The 17,653-nt window shown below is 38.1% G+C and overlaps 1 protein-coding gene across 1 annotated transcript in view; it reads left to right on the forward strand.

Moving 5' to 3' along the window:
• The window catches only part of LOC101835978 (transmembrane 9 superfamily member 2-like), a 56,759-nt gene extending 42,230 nt beyond the window's left edge, over positions 1–14,529 (forward strand). The window contains exons 13-17 of the mRNA XM_040743911.1: positions 1,091–1,250; positions 3,156–3,304; positions 8,015–8,126; positions 11,147–11,318; positions 14,338–14,529. Of these exons, the coding sequence (XP_040599845.1) occupies positions 1,091–1,250; positions 3,156–3,304; positions 8,015–8,126; positions 11,147–11,318; positions 14,338–14,405 (661 nt within the window). The 3' untranslated portion in view covers positions 14,406–14,529. The remainder of the gene's footprint in view (positions 1–1,090; positions 1,251–3,155; positions 3,305–8,014; positions 8,127–11,146; positions 11,319–14,337) is intronic.
• The last annotated feature ends 3,124 nt before the right edge of the window (positions 14,530–17,653 follow it).

Consider the following 17,653-nt stretch of genomic DNA (forward strand, 5'->3'; position numbering starts at 1 on the left):
CTCAATAGAAATTCAGTTGCCTTTCAGCTTTCCCTGCTGTGAGGTTTGGAAGGCAGCTTTCTCAGATATATTGACTTAGTTACTATCTATCCAGCCACTATCTAGAGTTAAAATTTGTTTCAAAGTTTTTCTTCCCTATATCATCTAAACTTTTTCAATTGTGTTTTATTATAATCCCTTTACTATAATTTTATCAGGGTTTTGAAAAGGAAGCAGATCCAAATGCATGAGTTAAATATGCCACCTTTAGTCAGACTCCTGTTAGCTAGGCCTTTATATTGTTTATGACAATTCCTTTTATGTTTTAACGACCACATTATACAGACTCATTCTAGTTTTGACTCCTTTCTTTTTTCATTTTCCCATAGGTTGACCCCTCCCAGAGAAATTGCATTTAATTATAACAAATTGGAATTTAAACCTCTTCAGCTCATTTTTATTTTTTTTTTATTTTTGAGCAGGGCAAACATAGATTAAAGAGAAGTAAGAAAGAACTCTTGAAAGTAGGAGAATATTTACATGGAATTAATATGTTTTGAATTAATCCTTGATTTTGATGGAATAAAGTCTGTTTTCCTTAACGTTCAGAGACTTCCGTTTGTCTCTGTTTACGTTTTTCCAACTTTGTATTTTAGGTATTCTAAAACAATCATAGTCATTCCCACACTGACACTTACACAAATTTATCTAGAACAAGTAGAGACATAGCTAGTATTGCCCAGTAATGTAACTAGTTCATTTCAGTCTAGGTTCCAAAAATCTGTTTTTCCATATATGTTGTTTCTTCATTGGGTTCGTTATATTGTATATTGGTATATTAATCCATACCCTACTTAGTTTCTGCTAGATTTTGAAGATGTAAAGATGAGAGGATTTGTAAATCATATCCTATAACAAATGCTGTTACATGATACCATGTTTAAATCTCAGCTCAAGGACCAATTTGTGCACTGTGATATAATGTTTCTATGGTTTAACATTGTAACTAATTATTCTCACCAAAAGGGCATGCTGACATTTGCATTACATGAGTCTATGATATTTTCCTGGAAGTATATTGTGTAATGGTATTCTTTACCCCCTTCCTCAGAATTTTCTTCACTGTTATCCTTATTATGAATCTAATTCTTTGGATGGAAGGGTCATCAGCTGCAGTGTCTTTTAATATATTGGCAAGTCTGTTTGCATTTTCCTTTGGAGTTTCAACACCATTAACATATTTGGGAATATACTTTGGGAAAAAGCAAAAGGTAAACTTTCAGAATACTGCTTTTGACTTTTGAATGATGCCTGGTATATCTTACTGTGTATATGCTATAAATAAAATACAAAATACCACTGAAAACAGTATAATCATTTTTGAATTGGAGTTATAAAAATAAGTAAGTAAAAGACAGTGACACTTTAAAAGATGCTGTTTAATATACTTCCCACACCATAGGGTATCTGCATTTCTTTTTATCTCTAATGGACAAAATAAAAAGTGGATATTATATAAAAGCCTACATCAACTACCGCGGAAAGTAAATATTTTTACAGTGGGAGAAGAGAGCAAAGATACAATTGGCAAATGGGATGTTCAGTTACAGATTTGAAGTTAGCCTAATCCTATGTATAGGAGAAAAGGAACAAATGCCCTCAAAAGACTAAGTGTGACTATTCTGCAAGAGGACTGTACAAAACTAGTTTGAGATTGCAGGGGGAAAGTAAAATAACCAAACAAACAGCAAAAATCCCAATGAAATGGGAAATGGACTTCTATAGAAAGGAGGAAAAAGAAAAAAATGAGCAACGTTGACAAATTCATTGATAAATTTATCTAAAATATCAATGTTTTGGTAAATTTGGAGGGAGCTTTTACAATTTTTATTATATATTTAAATTAGAAACAAGCTTGCTTCCCATGTTAGTCCCAGCTCCCTCTCCCTCCCCTCCATGCCTGCTTCCCCCCACCAACCCCCAGCCCCCTATCCAGTCCCCACTCTGTTCCCCAGCAAGGGTAAGGCCCTCCATGGGGGGTCTCTAGAGTCTGTCTTTTCGTTCCCAGGAGGGCCTAGGCCCTCCCCCAAGTGTCCAGATTGAGAGAGCATCTCTCATTGTGGGATGAGTGCCCAAAGTTCGTTTGTGTGCCAGGGATAAATACTGATCTACTACCCAAAGCCTCATAGATTGCCGAGGCCTCCTTACTGACACCCACATTCGGAGGGTCTGCATCAGTCCCATGCTGGCCTCTTAGCTGTCAGTCTGGGGTCCATGAACTCCCCCTTGTCAAGTCAGCTGTCTCTGTGGGTTTCACCAGTCTTGACCCCTTTGCTCATTGCTCCTCCCTCTCTGTCACTGGGTTCCAGGAGTTCAGTTCAGTGTTTAGCTGTGGGTGTCTGCCTCTGCTTCCATCAGTCACTGGATGGAGGCTCTAGGATGGTATATAAGTTAGTTATCAAACTCATTATCAGGGAGGGGCATTTAAGGTAGTCTCTCCACTATTGCTTAGTTTGCCAGTTGGTGTAATCCTTGTAGATCTCTGGAAACCTCACTAGTGCCATATCTCCCCTCAAACCTAGAATGACTCCCTTTATTATGGTATCTGGAGGAAGCTTTTAAACATGTCTATTTCATGTTCGAATAGTCACAAGCAAATCTTTTTAAAAATATCCTTTAGAACGTACTTGGGAAGGTAAATACTCAGGTCTGCAGACCAGTTGATAGAGTGTTTGGCTACCATGCAGGAAGTCCTGGGTTCAATTTCTAGCAAAAATGGGGTTTGGTGGCACCATGCCTGTGTGTAAATCACCACACCTGACTTCAATTGATAATATTCTTATATAAAATAAAATATACTATTAAAATTATTTTACCAGTTACTTTTTATAAAAAATTACTAAAAAGTTACTGTAACTACTAAAATCCATAAAAACTGTGTGTGTGTGTGTGTGTGTGTGTGTGTGAGAGAGAGAGAGAGAGAGAGAGAGAGAGAGAGAGAGAGAGAGGGAATCATATCCCTGTTTACATCATACTTTTATTGCGTGGTGGTGATCTCGTCCTAGCCCACATGATATTTATGTGTTGTTCCGATTCAGGATTCTGTATTGAATTGTCATTATGACTGTGGATTTGTTTCATCCAATCATGTTGCTTCATATATATTTTTTTAACAGTTTGAGTTTCCGGTTCATGCACGGCAGACCCCTCGTGTGAGTCCCCAAAGAAGTTTCTTTGCAAAATCAACAATTACAGTTATATTTGGCAGTCTTGTACCCTTTGGCTGTATTTTTTTGCAACTTTCTTACATTCTAAACCATATTTGGTGAGTATCACATATCAATAAACTAAAGTGTAGTTTAATACACAATAACAGTGCATATTTATATAGTAACAGTTCAGTAATAGTATAATAGCTCAGTACTTGTATGCAATTTTCAAAGATAAAATCAAGGTATATGGATAATGGGTACCAAAATTAAATTAAAAATAAGTTCTAATGTTCTACAGTACAGTAAAGTGTCTTTAGTTTATAGTAATATACATATTTTATAGACTAGAAATTTTATGTTGGTAGGATTGAACATAGGACTTTATTCATGCCAAGTAAAATTGTTGACGGTAGCCAGGTGGTGGTGACACATGCCTTTAATCCCAGCACTTGGGAGGCAGAGGCAGGCAGATCTCTGTGAGTTCGAGACCAGCTTGGTCTACAAGACCTAGTTAGTTCCAGGACAGCCTCCAAAGCTACACAGAAAAACCCTATCTTGAAAAACAAAAAGAAAGCAAAACAATATGACTCTATGAAATTCTTTATAAAGACTACTTAAAAATTAATAACCAGGGATTGGGATCTGTAATGATGGATCAACAGTTAAGAGTACTTGCTGCCTTCGGGCGGTGTGGCACACGCCTTTAATCCCAGCACTCGGGAGGCAGAGGCAGGCGGATCTCTGTGAGTTCGAGACCAAGCCTGGTCTACCGAGCGAGTTCCAGGACAGGCTCCAAAACTATACAGAGAAACCCTGTCTCGAAAAACGAAAAAAAAAAAAAAGAGTACTTGCTGCTCTTCAAAAGGATCTAATTCAATCCCCAGTACCTATGTCAGGTGACTCACAACTTCCTGTAACTCCCCTTTCAGTAAATCTGACACACACTTCTAGCCTTTGTGGGCATGGGCGCGCGCACATGCGCGCGCACACACACACACACACACACAGCATATACTTAAACGAATACCACATGCATAAAAAATAATAGAGGCCACTGAGATTGCTCAGTGAATGTGAGTATTGCTGCCATGCTTGACCACCTCAGTTTGATCCATGGAACTCACAGTGTGGAAGGAGGAATTGACTCCTACAAATAATCCTATGACCTCCATACATGTGCAGTGGCGTGCATGTACCCACACATATAGACACACACACAATAAGTTATAATTTAAAATTACCCTCTTGGTAAGCTGTTTTACATGACTCAGAGAAGCATGGCTGTAACTGAACCTTGTGGGAGGTTGGGGGTGTGGAGACCCTAAGGTGGGAGGTACCTAAATAATGAAAGGAGAGACATGATTTTTATGTTTTTATGTTGGCCTGCCAAAGCAATATTTATTTAGAGTTCTTCTGCTAAAATTGATGTGAAGACTATGAACTTTATTGGGTTTTGAGTTTTCATGTGTACTGACCTGTACATAGTCCCTTTCTGTTTTCTGCCTGTCAGTTCTTGCATCAGAATGCCTGCTTTTTATACGGTTTTATTTGCTACTTTTAATCTGTTGTGATTTAAGGATTATAATAATGTGATTTTTGTATGTATTTGCAAAATAAGTAATTGTGCTTTCTGTTTAAAAGCATGATAGCTGCAGCTGGGGCCGTAGCTTAGTAGTAGAGTGCTTGCTTAGGATGCACAAAGCCCTGGATTCTATACTGTGTGATGGCAACTGCCTGGAAACCCTGCCAATCCAATGATTCATGAGGCTGAGGCAGGAAGAGCTTGGGACAAGTCCAGCCTGGGCTACATCTAGAAAGACCCTGCCTCCAAAAATACATGCAAGGCCTTTAGTGCTATGTTAACACTTACATTTGTTCTGTATCTCCCCTTCCTTTTTTCAAGGTAGCTTTTCTTTGTGTAGTATTAGCTGTTCTGTAGGAACTCACAGAGATCTGCCTGCCTCTGCCTCCTGAGTGCTGGGATTAAAGGCGTGCGTCACACTGGCTTTGCCCCTTTCTTACTTTCTGGTTCTTAGCTGTCTTATTGCTATGGAGAAGTTTGGAGATGGACAAAGGCAATAAGAAGTAAAAAGCCAGTACTGGAGTGGCAGTGGTTGTGGGTGCTTACTCTTCCCGAGGTCCTGGATTTTGTTTCCAGCACCCACATTAGACAGCTCATAGTTCCAGCTACACTGGCTCTAACAGCCGCTTTTTGTCTGTGCCTAGGTGTACACACCCACACCCACACACATACACCCACACACATACACCCACACACATACACCCACACCCACACCCCCCACACAGAGTAATATTTTTAAAACATTAGCTTTAAAAAAGAAGTAAAGTCCAGTTACTGTACTGTTTTTTATATTTTTCTTTTACCATAGTAGTCTTTCAAACAAATCTGTCCTTGAACTCAATCTGTATACCAGCTGTAGACCATACTGGCACAGAACTCATAGATCCTCCTGTCTCTGCCTCTCAATAGCTGGAATCAAAGGTGTGTGCCACCATGCCTGGCTCAAACAAATCCTTTTTTTTTCTTCATTTTTTTCAAATTTTATTTTCCAGTTTAAATTTAGATAAGAAACGAGGTTGCTTCACAAGTCAGTTCCAGGTCCCTCTCCCTTTCCCTCCCCTCCTCCCGTGCCCTTCCCCCAACCCCCCCCCCGTTATCCCCTCATTCCCCCAGGGAGGGTGAGGTCCTCCATGGGGGTGTCCATAGTCTGTCATTTCATATAGGGCAGGGCCTAGACCCTTCCCCAAGAGTTCAGGGTGAGAGTGCACCTCACATTGTTCTATGGGAGTCCAAAGTCCGTGTGTATACTTGGGATGGGTACTGATCTGCTGTCCAAGGCTCAATAGTTTACCTAGGCCTCCTCACTGACACCCAGATTCAGGGGGTCTTGATCAGTCCCATGCTGGATTCCCAGGCTGATGCCTGGGATTCAAGAGTTAACCTTTGTCTGGTCAGCTCAAACAAATCTTTTAAGTCCTCAAAACTTGGATTTAGTCATGTCCATGATAAGGACTTACTTTTGAATTAGTATTGTGACAAATTGGTTTGAAAGGGAAACAGTAAAATCCGAGGCTGTCAGATTGCTTATATGGTTCAGTGGGAGAGTGTCTGCTTAACATTTCCAAGACCCTAAGTTCAACTTCAGAAAAAAAAATTTGTCAAAGAAGGTGTCAAAATGAGAATCAGTACTTTGTATGTTGAAAAAGGAATATGTACAATTTGTACATGTTTGTTAATTATAGAACATTTCTCCTTAACTCTGCTCCTTATCCTCATACCCAAATATATACTTCATATTATACTTAAAATTATTTATTAATTTAATATTTTTTCAATATTCTCAGTTTTAAAAATTAATTTAATTGTACTGGATACTGGAACTAGGACTTTATGTGTTCAATGCAGGAGCTCCGTCACTGAATTTTATCCATAGTCCGCTATTTTTTACTTTTGAGTCAGCCTTACTAAGTTACATAAACTGGTCTTGAGTTTGCCATCCTCATATCTTAGCTTCCTGAGCGATTGAGATTCCAGGCATGTACCATGATGCTTGGCTTCAGGGGCTTTAAAAATGTAATCAGCTCAGCTTTATAATAAGAAAGGGAGTCATTTATTTCTTTTAGTTTGCCCTAAATACAACCCACATACATATTTTAAGAGATGCATGTTTGCACTGTGGGTTCCCCTGGCATGATCTTGACACCCTCCCTCCCCATGCTCATATAATCCCTCCTCCTTCCCTTCGACTGGACTCCCATAGCTCAGCCCAGTGCTTGGCTGTGGATCTCTGCATCAATTTCCAATAGTTACTAGGTGACGATTCTGTGACTACAGGGAAAGGCAAGTTTAGGCACCCTCTCCACTATGCAGGAGGATCTTTGTTGACTCCCATGGGAGTACTTACCCTTTTTGAAGAGTTGATGGAGGGGGCAGAAGAAAGGAGGTGGGGGAGGGAATGGGAGGAGAGGAGGGAGAGGAAACTGCTTGGTACGTAAAATAAATTTTAAAAATTTGATAAAAAATGCATGCTTGAAAGATTAGTTAATAGAATTTTCTGTGCCACACTATGAAGACATAGTTAGAGAGGCCTCTTTAGAGCTTCAAAAGCAAAGGCATATTTGAGTGTCATTTTCTGGAATATAATATATTTATGGCATTTAAAAATCGTTCATTTCTAGCTGGGCGGTGGTGGCGCACGCCTTTAATCCCAGCACTCGGGAGGCAGAGGCAGGCGGATCTTTGTGCGTTCGAGGCCAGGCTGGACCAATAGCCTCCGAAACAATACAGAGAAACCCTGTCTCGTAAAAAACCAAAAAAAAAATCGTTCATTTCTAAAATGACAGTTTAAATGTGTATAGAGATAATGAGATAATGATGTGTCCCAAGTGAGAACTTAGTTATGTAAACAGATAAACATGGATAATAAGTGACTGTACTTGTAACTAGAGAAGATTTGGCTCAAATATAAAACTATGTTAGCAAGAGATTTCTTTCATGCTATATGGATGGATGGAGGCTTGAAATAAATAGTTTAAAGGCTGGGCAGCCATGATGGTGCATACCTTTAATCCCAGCGCTTGGGAGGCAGAAGCAGGTGGATCTCTGTGATCTAGCCCACATAGTAAGTTCCAGGACAGCCAGAGTTATGTAGAGAGACCATATTTCAAAGAATGGGAAGAGGGGAGGGGGAAGGAGATAGAGAGAAGAAAAATCAGAGAGTTGTGTGATAGTCTTTTGTATAGATTTGGACTAATCTTTATCTATGTAATTTAAAAATTTAAAAACTTGTGCTTGTTTTTAGGTCTCCTCATATGTACTACATATTTGCCTTCCTTTTCCTGGTCTTTTTAATTCTTGTTATTTCCTGTTCAGAAGTTACGGTTCTGCTATGCTATTTTCGACTGTCTGCTGAGGTAAAAACATAGATATTAATGGCACTTAAGTATTCTAAACTTACATTATTGGAATTATAGTATGTGCTCAAAAGTGTATTGAAAAAATTGTAACTTCATGATTTTTACTACTTGGAATAAGTTTTATATTATGCTTTTGTAATGATATATTTTGACTTTGATGTAGCTACTGAGTGTTACTTTTGAGGCAAGATTTAAAAAGGAAGCAATCTCTCTTGAGTGGTTACTATAATTTCTGCTTGTTATTCACTTAATATTGAAAAATATGGCAGTGGGGGGCTGGTTTGAGTTTAAAAATATGATGGTAGATGATTAATTTGAGCTTAGACATGTAAAAGATCTAGTATAGTGATTTAAAAATATAATTAAATGTTTCTTTGCAGTATCGGCCAGGATTGTATTTTGTGGGATTGAGGTCCCTGCAGCAGGTCCTCTTCTTCTAACATCTTACCATAAGTAGTACTTTTCATTTCATCCCCAGTGTTTTCTCCTTGATATCACCTGAATGACTGGTAGTGTAGTAAATTGTTGTTTGTTTACTGTCTCTCTTTAAAAATTATTTATCCTATTTATTTATTTATTTGTGTGTATGTGTGCACATCCTTTTAATTGCTAAGCTATCTCTTTAGTCTCATATTGTTTCAGGGTTAGCACTAGAGTTAGGTTAAATCTCATAAGTCATCATCTTATTGTAGTTAAATGTCACTATCTGAAGGTGACAATGAAGAGTTAACACAATGATTATAATATTTCTTGCTTTGCAACATTTTGTTCTTGAGCTATAGGTGTAAATATATAATTAAATATGCATTATACTTAGCTACTGATGAATTCTCTGGTGAATTTTATCATAAAGAGAATGTATAACAATCATTAATGAGCCCAAAGAAACAAGCATAACATAGGTATATTTTTATTTCTTAGAAAATATTTGGGGCATCTTAAACATCAAATATTAACCAGAAGAACTCATGGTACCAAGCATGAATATACGTGTGACTAGAGTTCATCACAGAGTAAAGACACACTTCACAGTGAGCAATGGAAAAAGGCACTGTTCATGGGTCATGGCAAGACCAGGCTGCGTATTGATCTCAGTCATGTCTACCATAGATCCTGAATTTAGCCAGTGAAAGAAAATCCCATTAGCTATAAGGTCCATCTTAAATTTATGTAGTACTTTTTCTTGTATCTAACCTAAGGAATCACTAGGGATAATATAACATTTTTTAAATAACGAGTTTCATTATGAACTTTTCTCATATATTTAATCTTTAGATTATAAAGCCTCATCAACACAACTGCCCAATTATGAACTTTTCCTATATCTATATGATGTATTTGGTCATATTATGTCATAACTTTTCCTCCCAACTAGTTCTCCTTTCACTGTCATATCTTTTCTTTCTGGTAACCCATGGAGTTTAGTTAGGGTTTCTTAGAGGAACATGGGTGAGGGGTTATTTATAGGAACATGGGTGATATACCAGTGGCTATACCACTGAAGAAAATACCTCTCTCTTTTCTAGCAATAATTAACTTTGTTTATATAGTTGGTGAGGGTGGGGCCTTGTGATCCCTTCCCTTCTGTGATAGAATGTTAGTAGGCCTAGTCTTATGCATGGCTGGTGCTGAGAATCACACTTTCTGAGAGTTCAAGAGTCCAGTGACCATGTCGTGCATAGTAGAAAGTATTCTACAATACTCTGCTTCTTCCTCTGACTGTTATTTTTTTGTTCTACTCCCTATTCCCAAGTCCCCTGAGACTCAGAGGTGGTCATACAGGTGTCACATTAGGGCTAAACAATATATATCCTTGCTTCTATTATTGGTTTTCCACTATTATTAGATCATCATTTGGTCATAGGACATAGATAAATCAAACTGAAACTGACCTGGAACCTCCCTCCCTGTTGTATGGTTCTTATAGTAGTGAAAGAGGATAGGGAGACTGTCAAAGGAGATTTGTCATCAGCAATCTATGGACCCTTCATGTTATAATACCAAATAGCCAAGCAGGGCATATGCCCATTGGTGCAATAGTAGCAAGTCTGTTCCTGGGGTAACCAATTAATTTTTTATTGAATTTGAGATATTCTGGACAGGAGGAAATTCATGCCTGATATAGTGAACTTAGTCAACATCCAATTTGGTCATATCATTGGCCCTAGTGGGGAAACCATTGCCATTGTTTTCCTTAGTGGGTAAAATGTTCTTGACTTATTTCCTCCTGAATATTTTTATTACAATTGATTGGTCTTACTGCCAGCTTTGGTCAGAGAGACTTAGTTTTTGCAGTAGATAGTGGCTACTACAGAGACTCCAAACTGGACAAAGCATAACTCATGTCAGTAAAGGAACCTGATCTGAATGCCTCCAAGGCCGAGGCAGTCTTAAAATAGCATTCATGAATTGTAACTTGATGCTTAAGAGGACACATATGCTATCGCTGGAAACAGTTTACAGTAGCTAGAGCATCTCAAACATGACATAATTATGGGCTTTGTTTACATTGCTTATGAAGCTTCAAATTTTTTATGTTCTTAACATTTTTTATTCTGTTATTTATGTGTGTGGGCTTTGTTGTCTGCATGTATGCCTGTGTACCATGTGGGCGCAGTTTCTGCAGAGGTGAGAAGAGGGCATCAGATTTTCTAGAACTGGAGTTAGGTAGAACTGTGAGCTACCATGTGGGTGCTGGGAATCAAACCTGGGTCCTCTGGAAGGTCAACCAGTGTCCTTCACCACTCAACCATTTCTCCAGCCACTACATTTTATTACTTTTAATTAATAATAGAGTTATAGAGTCCATCTGTGTTATAAAAATAATTGCTGCCAGGCAGTGGTGGTGCATGCCTTTAATCCCAGTACTTGGGAGGCAGAGTCAGGTGGATCTCTGTGAGTTCCAGGCCAGCCTGGTTTACAATGCTACACAGAGAAACCCTGTCTCGAATTTAAAAAATTGCTAGTCCATTTATAGTTAAGATTTCACCTACATAGTATTTTTTCTGTCTTCACAGAATTGTGATTGGTGGTGGAGAGCCTTTTTGACCAGTAGTTTTACATCTATTTATGTTCTCATCTTTGCAATTCATTACTTCTTTACCAAACTTAATGTCACTGGCATCGGAAATATCTTTATGTACTTTGGGTACAGCTTTATCCTGGTTCTTGTTTTCTTCCTTTTCACAGGTAAGTGACAACAGAATTATGTAGGATGTTTTTGATTCTCTGAAGAGTCAAACATTTGTAATTGGTATTAAAGACTGTGTGAAGCCTAGGGAGTTGGATGTAGCTTACATACTTAATTGTAAGATTTTTCCTTGTGGATATTTTTAATCAGCAGGGATGTGTTCCAAACCACAGAATGAGTTCAATGTAATCAACTTAGAATAGATTTCAAGTATAAAAATTAACAGATTTAAATACCTTTTGAAATGTTAAAATTAGATTAATTAATTGGTCATATAAGCAATTTTATGTCAATGACAAGATGCACATACTTGTAAGGGTAAGCAAATTGATGGTTATTATCTTGGTTCAAATGTGGTGGAAACATTTTTCATGCTTAGTGCTTGAATCAGGTGAAAAAATGAAATGTTTTATAAAATGGCCTAGTTGAAGATACAGTGAAGTTGTAGAGGCATTAGGCCTTCTGGACACAAAAGTATGTTTTAGCTTGCCTCACTAAGTTTGGGTTTTAGTAGCTTAGATCATATCATTTGTATAAGACAGATTGGAAAAGTTAAGTATTTTCTCAGAGTTAGCATTCAGGGAGTGATGTGTTCAAGGCTATTTATTAGTACATGATGGAAACACAATTCACTCAAACATTGATTGGTTTGATTCCAGATATTATTCTTTCATAATACAACTCTATGTCCTCTTCAAGAAAGAGGCATGCTCTTCAATGTGGAAGACAAGTAAGCAATCAAAGAATGTTTTTGTAATTTACTTTATGGTCTTTCATTGGACCATGTGGACTACTCCTTAATGTAAGAACTAAGTCCTGGTACATATAAAGCCACATGGGTATCACCCTTAAGGCTATATGATAACAATGGCATATCTCAAGTTTTTCCATGCTATTCAAATGAACACATCATATAAAATGGAGGTAGGAAACTGGGCAGTGGTAGTGAACATCTTTAATTTCAGCACTTGGGAGGCAGAGGCAGGAAGATCTCTGTGAGTTTGAGACCAGTCTGGTCTACAGAGTAAGTTCTGGGACAGCCAGGGCTACACAGAGGTACCCTGTCTCAAAAAATGTAGGCAGGAGACATGACTCCATGTTTAAGAGTACTGACTATTCTTTCAGAGGATCTGGAATTGATTCCCAGTACCCACATGGTGATTTATAACTATGTGTAATTCCAGTTTCAAGGGATTTGATGCCCTCTTCTTGCCTCTGTGGGCAATGCATGCATATTGTATGCAGGCATGCATGCAACTAAAACACCCATGCACATAAAATTAAAAACAAAGGTAGATTATTTACATTTTCCACATTATTCTAGGATAGGGTCCATGAAGACTAGGATGAACCTCAAATAATTGCATAAAATCTTCAATTCCAGACTAGTTTGATTTCTGTTTATATTTATGAACCAAAGAAAGTGTTAGGTTTTATAGGCCAAGACACAGATGTCTGTATTCTCAAGAGTATGGAAAATATTTAGATCATGTTATTTCTGTCAATGTAAATAGTTACGTCCCTACTCTAATTCTCGCACTCATACTGTCCAGTATTCTGGTTTTTACTGTGATACTGAAAAGGTTGAACTTAAGGAAACATTCTGCTAGTCCCAAAGTGTGTATATGTGCTGGCATTCTTAGACTGTTGTGTTGTTCACACTCTGAAACTCACACCAGTGATGGCTTATGCCCACTACTGCCTCTAGTTTTCCCTGTCTACCTGCTGTTAGTTCTTTGCTATCTTTCTGTACAAAGTGGTAGACATCAAACCTCCAACTCAGAGCAGTCAAGGAAAGAACTCGTCTTGCATTCCATCTCTGCTGTTTATTGACTGTGTATTCTAAAGCAAGTTGCTTTATCTATCTGGGCATTTCCATGACTAGAGAAAGTGCTTCATAAACATGGACTCAAATGTGGTAGCAGGAAATTAGGGCTCCCCAAATTCTCTTTTCTAAATAGGATTTTCCTTTACCTCACTGTGAAATCCTACAGTTTCTGTTTTTCTTGCATGTCTTAATTCCATGTTTCAAGTTCTGTAATTAAAGTGTCTTGGATATTAATCTCCTCATTGACTGGAGAAAGACTCCTTAAAGGTTTGTTTATATTGAATATTGAATGGTAGACTTTCCAACTGTGTTATTTAGCTAGCTTCTCAGAACTCTTTTGTAAATATGCATTTGTGACAACACTGGGAAATTTCTACCGTATTTCATAATCCTTATTTATCTTTGTTTTGTTTCCAGAGGCAGGGTCTTACTATGTACCCAGCTTGGCATAGAACTTGCTATTTAGTTCAAGGTGACCTTGAATTCTCAGTCCTCCTCCCTCTGAACTTGGGGCTAACCAATTGGCCATACTTGTTGGCTGATGAACTCCCAGAGTCCACATGTTTCTGTCTCCCCAATGGTGGGATAATAGGCATGCATCATAACATTCAGGATTTATGGGGGTGTTGGTGATCTGAACTCAGCTCCTCATTTTTGCGTGGCATGCTTTGCCAACCGAGCCATCTCCGTAGACTGGTTACTTACCTTTTCTAAACCCTGAAGCAAATTACAAGAGTTTCTATCAGAAAGTAGCCTTGAGCCTCTTTGAAATGGAGAACATAAGTTGATCATTTTTGTTTTATTTTTGGCTCTGGTTATAGACTTACAGAATTCAATCAGAAGGACTCTCTCGCTTTTTTATAGGTGACTGCTTCTGGCCTCGCTGCTTACCCTGATTGCTTAGCAAAAGAGCCTGATGATTTATCATGTTTTGATACAGGGTTTCACTATGTAGTCTATGATGGCCTTGAATTAATTTGATTTTCCTTCTTTAGCATTCCAGATTTTGGGAATACTGGTGTGTGCCACTATGACAGATAAACCTGATGACTTTTATTTTATAATGTCTAAATCTTGAAATTTAAAGATCCAGTAGTATGCCTTGAAGCAGCCATGTTTGTGTTTTTAAGAAAGCTTCTTTGACTTATTATGATACCTGGGTAACAAAGATCTTTTATGTTTTGTTTCAGGAACTATTGGATTTTTTTCTTGCTTCTACTTTATTAACACTATCTACAATGTGCTAAAAGTGGATTAATGAATTTCCCCAGCTGTTCCAAAGCATACGATCCTCGCTTTTTGTATCTATGCAAATATCTGCTGAGATACATATATTTGTATGCTCTAAGTTACATTCAGATAAAATGTTCATAAATGCAAAATCTCACTGTGTCTAGCCTCAGTTTCTTTGACACACAATACTCATTAGCGAAAGAAAATAGATTGTTAAAAATATTGATCCTTGCCGGGCGGTGGTGGCGCATGCCTTTAATCCCAGCACTTGGGAGGCAGAGGCAGGCGGATCTCTGTGAGTTCGAGGCCGGGCTGGACCGATAGCCTCCGAAACAATACAGAGAAACCCTGTCTCGTAAAAACCAAAAAATAAAAATAAAAATAAAAATATTGATCCTCAGTCATAGTTTCTTGAAAAGATAAAATGATTTCATTTAAAACAATCAAGAGCAAAGGAGGCACATTTTTAAAAGTTCATATACATTGATTTTTTCACATGAAGTTTATTTTCCCCAATTGTGTTTCCTGATGCTGTGCCTAGTCTCTCTGTCAGAACAAATAGTTTCATTGGCACTATCCAACAACTTCTAGGTAAAATGATGTTTTTGTATCTGAAGTTGATGATATAAGCTATATTATACTTTTATACCTGCATGGTTGTTAAAAAAATATGTGTCTTTGTTTGGCTTACTGTTGCTATAATGAACACCATAACCAAAAGCAAGTTGTGGAGGAAAGGGTTTATTCAGCTTCGACTTCCACATCACAGTTTCTTATCAAAAGAAGTCAGGACAGGAACTCAAACAGGGAAGGAACCTGGAGGCAGGATTTGATGCAAAGGCCATGGAAGGGTGCTGCTACAGACTTGCTTCTCATGGCTTGCTCAGCCTGCTTTCTTCCCAGGACCACAAGCCCATAATAGGTTGGTGCCTCCCCCATCAATCACTAATTAAGAAAATGCCCTACAGGTTTTTCTATATCAGATCATGTGGGAGGAATTCTCTCATTTGAGGCTTCCTCTTTTCTGATCACTCTAGCTTGTGTCAAGTTGACATAAAACTAGCCAGTACAGTAGTTAAACAACAGAATTTATAAAAACATTGGATATTACTGTCTTATTGCTCAGTCTTACACATTTCCAGTTATTTGTAGTCTGTCTCCTTTAACTTAAAAACATTTTGTTAATCTATTTCTGTTTACTGTCCTTTGGAAGCCAATTTTGATTTAGTTTTATATAGATAACAAACTTTGGAGTTAAGATTTTAAAAATTGCCTTTATAATTTTCTGTTCATGTGAGAGATGGGTGTATGAGTGTTATGGAGCATATGTGGAGGACAGAGGACAACCACAGGAGTCAGTGAACTTCTTCTAACATGTGGGTTCCAGGGATTGAATTTATGTCATCAGGGATTTTGTCAGGTGCCCTTATTGACTAAGCCATCTCATCAGCCTCTGTTGTCCAGGCTTATTATTAGTACTACTATTATTATATCTTACTTATTTTTTGAGCATGTGTATATGTGTGTGTGTGTGGGGGTATGTGCTTGACATGGCATACAAGGGGAAGACAGAGAACAACTTGTGAGATTGAGTTTTCTTCTTCCACTATGTGGATTCTAGGGATCAAACCCAGGTCCTCAGGCTTGGTGGCAAGGCCTTTATCCACTGAGTCCTTAGGCATTGACTGGTTTTGACTAAGCAATAGATTATTAACTCTGAATATTGGACACTTGTATCTCAAATATTTCTCAAACTCATTTGTAGTTTTGGGGGGCAGTCACAGAAATTATCTATTTCATGTGGTAAATTTTATTGATAAATGTCTAAAGTATGAAAATATTTGAAAAATTCACACATACCCTGCAATTTATGAACATTCCCAAGCTCTTCTAAAGTTTAACAGTTGTTCTTGCGTGCTTGTCTCAAGGGCTCAAAGAGGTCACATTACCTTTCAGGGGAAGTGGGGCTAGACTGGAATGGGGAAGGGATACATGAGAGAGTTTCATTCTGAGAGAATGAGAGGACAATTTGAAGTTGATTGGTTGACCCTTGGAAGAAAATAAGTCACTAACTGGGTAACATAGCCTGCCTTTATCTAAATTAGAAGGGTCTACACTGTGGCTGATGGCAAATGAGCCTGTGTCTATTATAAAATTGTTAGAGTGGGCACAGAGGCCACAAAAGTCTCCTGACTGGCATATTCAGATTCCTCATAATCTAGGGCTAGGCCTTAGGTCTGCCTAAGAGGAAACTCTGTTTTATGAAACTCATTGGAACTTATTTCACTATCCAAATAGTCTAAACTAAATGGGGTTATATTGAGCTTCAGGGAGCACTTTTACCACCAGGTTAGCAGCCTTATAGTTTTACATAGGTTTCCATTTTTGCATTGAAGATAGTTTTCTAGGAAGGAAAATTTATTCCTTAAGCAAAACAGTGTTGTTGCCTGAATGGTGTTCATAGATTAAGATAAAGGCAGGTCTCATGACAACCATCTTTGAATATCTTGAAAGTGTGTAAGTCAGTATTAGCTTGGTTTTGTAATTAAGTGGAGAAGAGCTCTTTAATTTTATTGAAATGGGGTTGAGTAGTATCCTGAGCTCCTTGGAGGGGTTCATGAGTAAATAACTTCAGCAGTATGAGCTCTGCAGTTCCTTATACCACTACTAATGGGAGTACAGGAGAGACGCTAATTGTAGGCCAAATACTTTGTCTCAAGAGAAATGAGGGGTTCTTAAATATTAGAAATATTAACCCACCTTATCTGTGTACTCTTTTCATATGTGATGGTTGCATCAGAGTTATTACTGCTTTATGAGGCTGCGGATTGGACGCGCATGCTTTTGCTCTCCTGTCCTATAATAGACCCCTGTGAATTGGGGTTTAATTGAATATGAGTGTGAGGAATTAGTCCAGGTTAGACTGAGAAGTGCTGAAGGAATTTCTCTGAGCTGAAATAAGAAAAAAGGGGCTTGAGCGTAGTGGAGGTGACTGAGGTATTGGGTAATTTAGTTTATTTATTTATAACATTTATTTATTTAATGTGTCTTTTAAATCATGTATCTTGATCCCATTCATTTCCTCATCCCTTCACATCTGCCTTCCACCCCTACACACCTCCAAATAAAATTTAAGAGAAAAAGGAAAACAATCAAAAATCTAGTCATGGAAGCTGCACTGTGACACAGTGGGTCACAATGTAAACCCCTTTGTCCATTTAGCTTTACTTGCACATGTTCATAGCAAAGAGTCATTGGTCTGGTTCTAGGCCT

This window comes from Mesocricetus auratus, unplaced genomic scaffold (assembly GCF_017639785.1).
Source record: "Mesocricetus auratus isolate SY011 unplaced genomic scaffold, BCM_Maur_2.0 Super-Scaffold_100003, whole genome shotgun sequence".
NCBI lineage: Eukaryota > Metazoa > Chordata > Mammalia > Rodentia > Cricetidae > Mesocricetus > Mesocricetus auratus.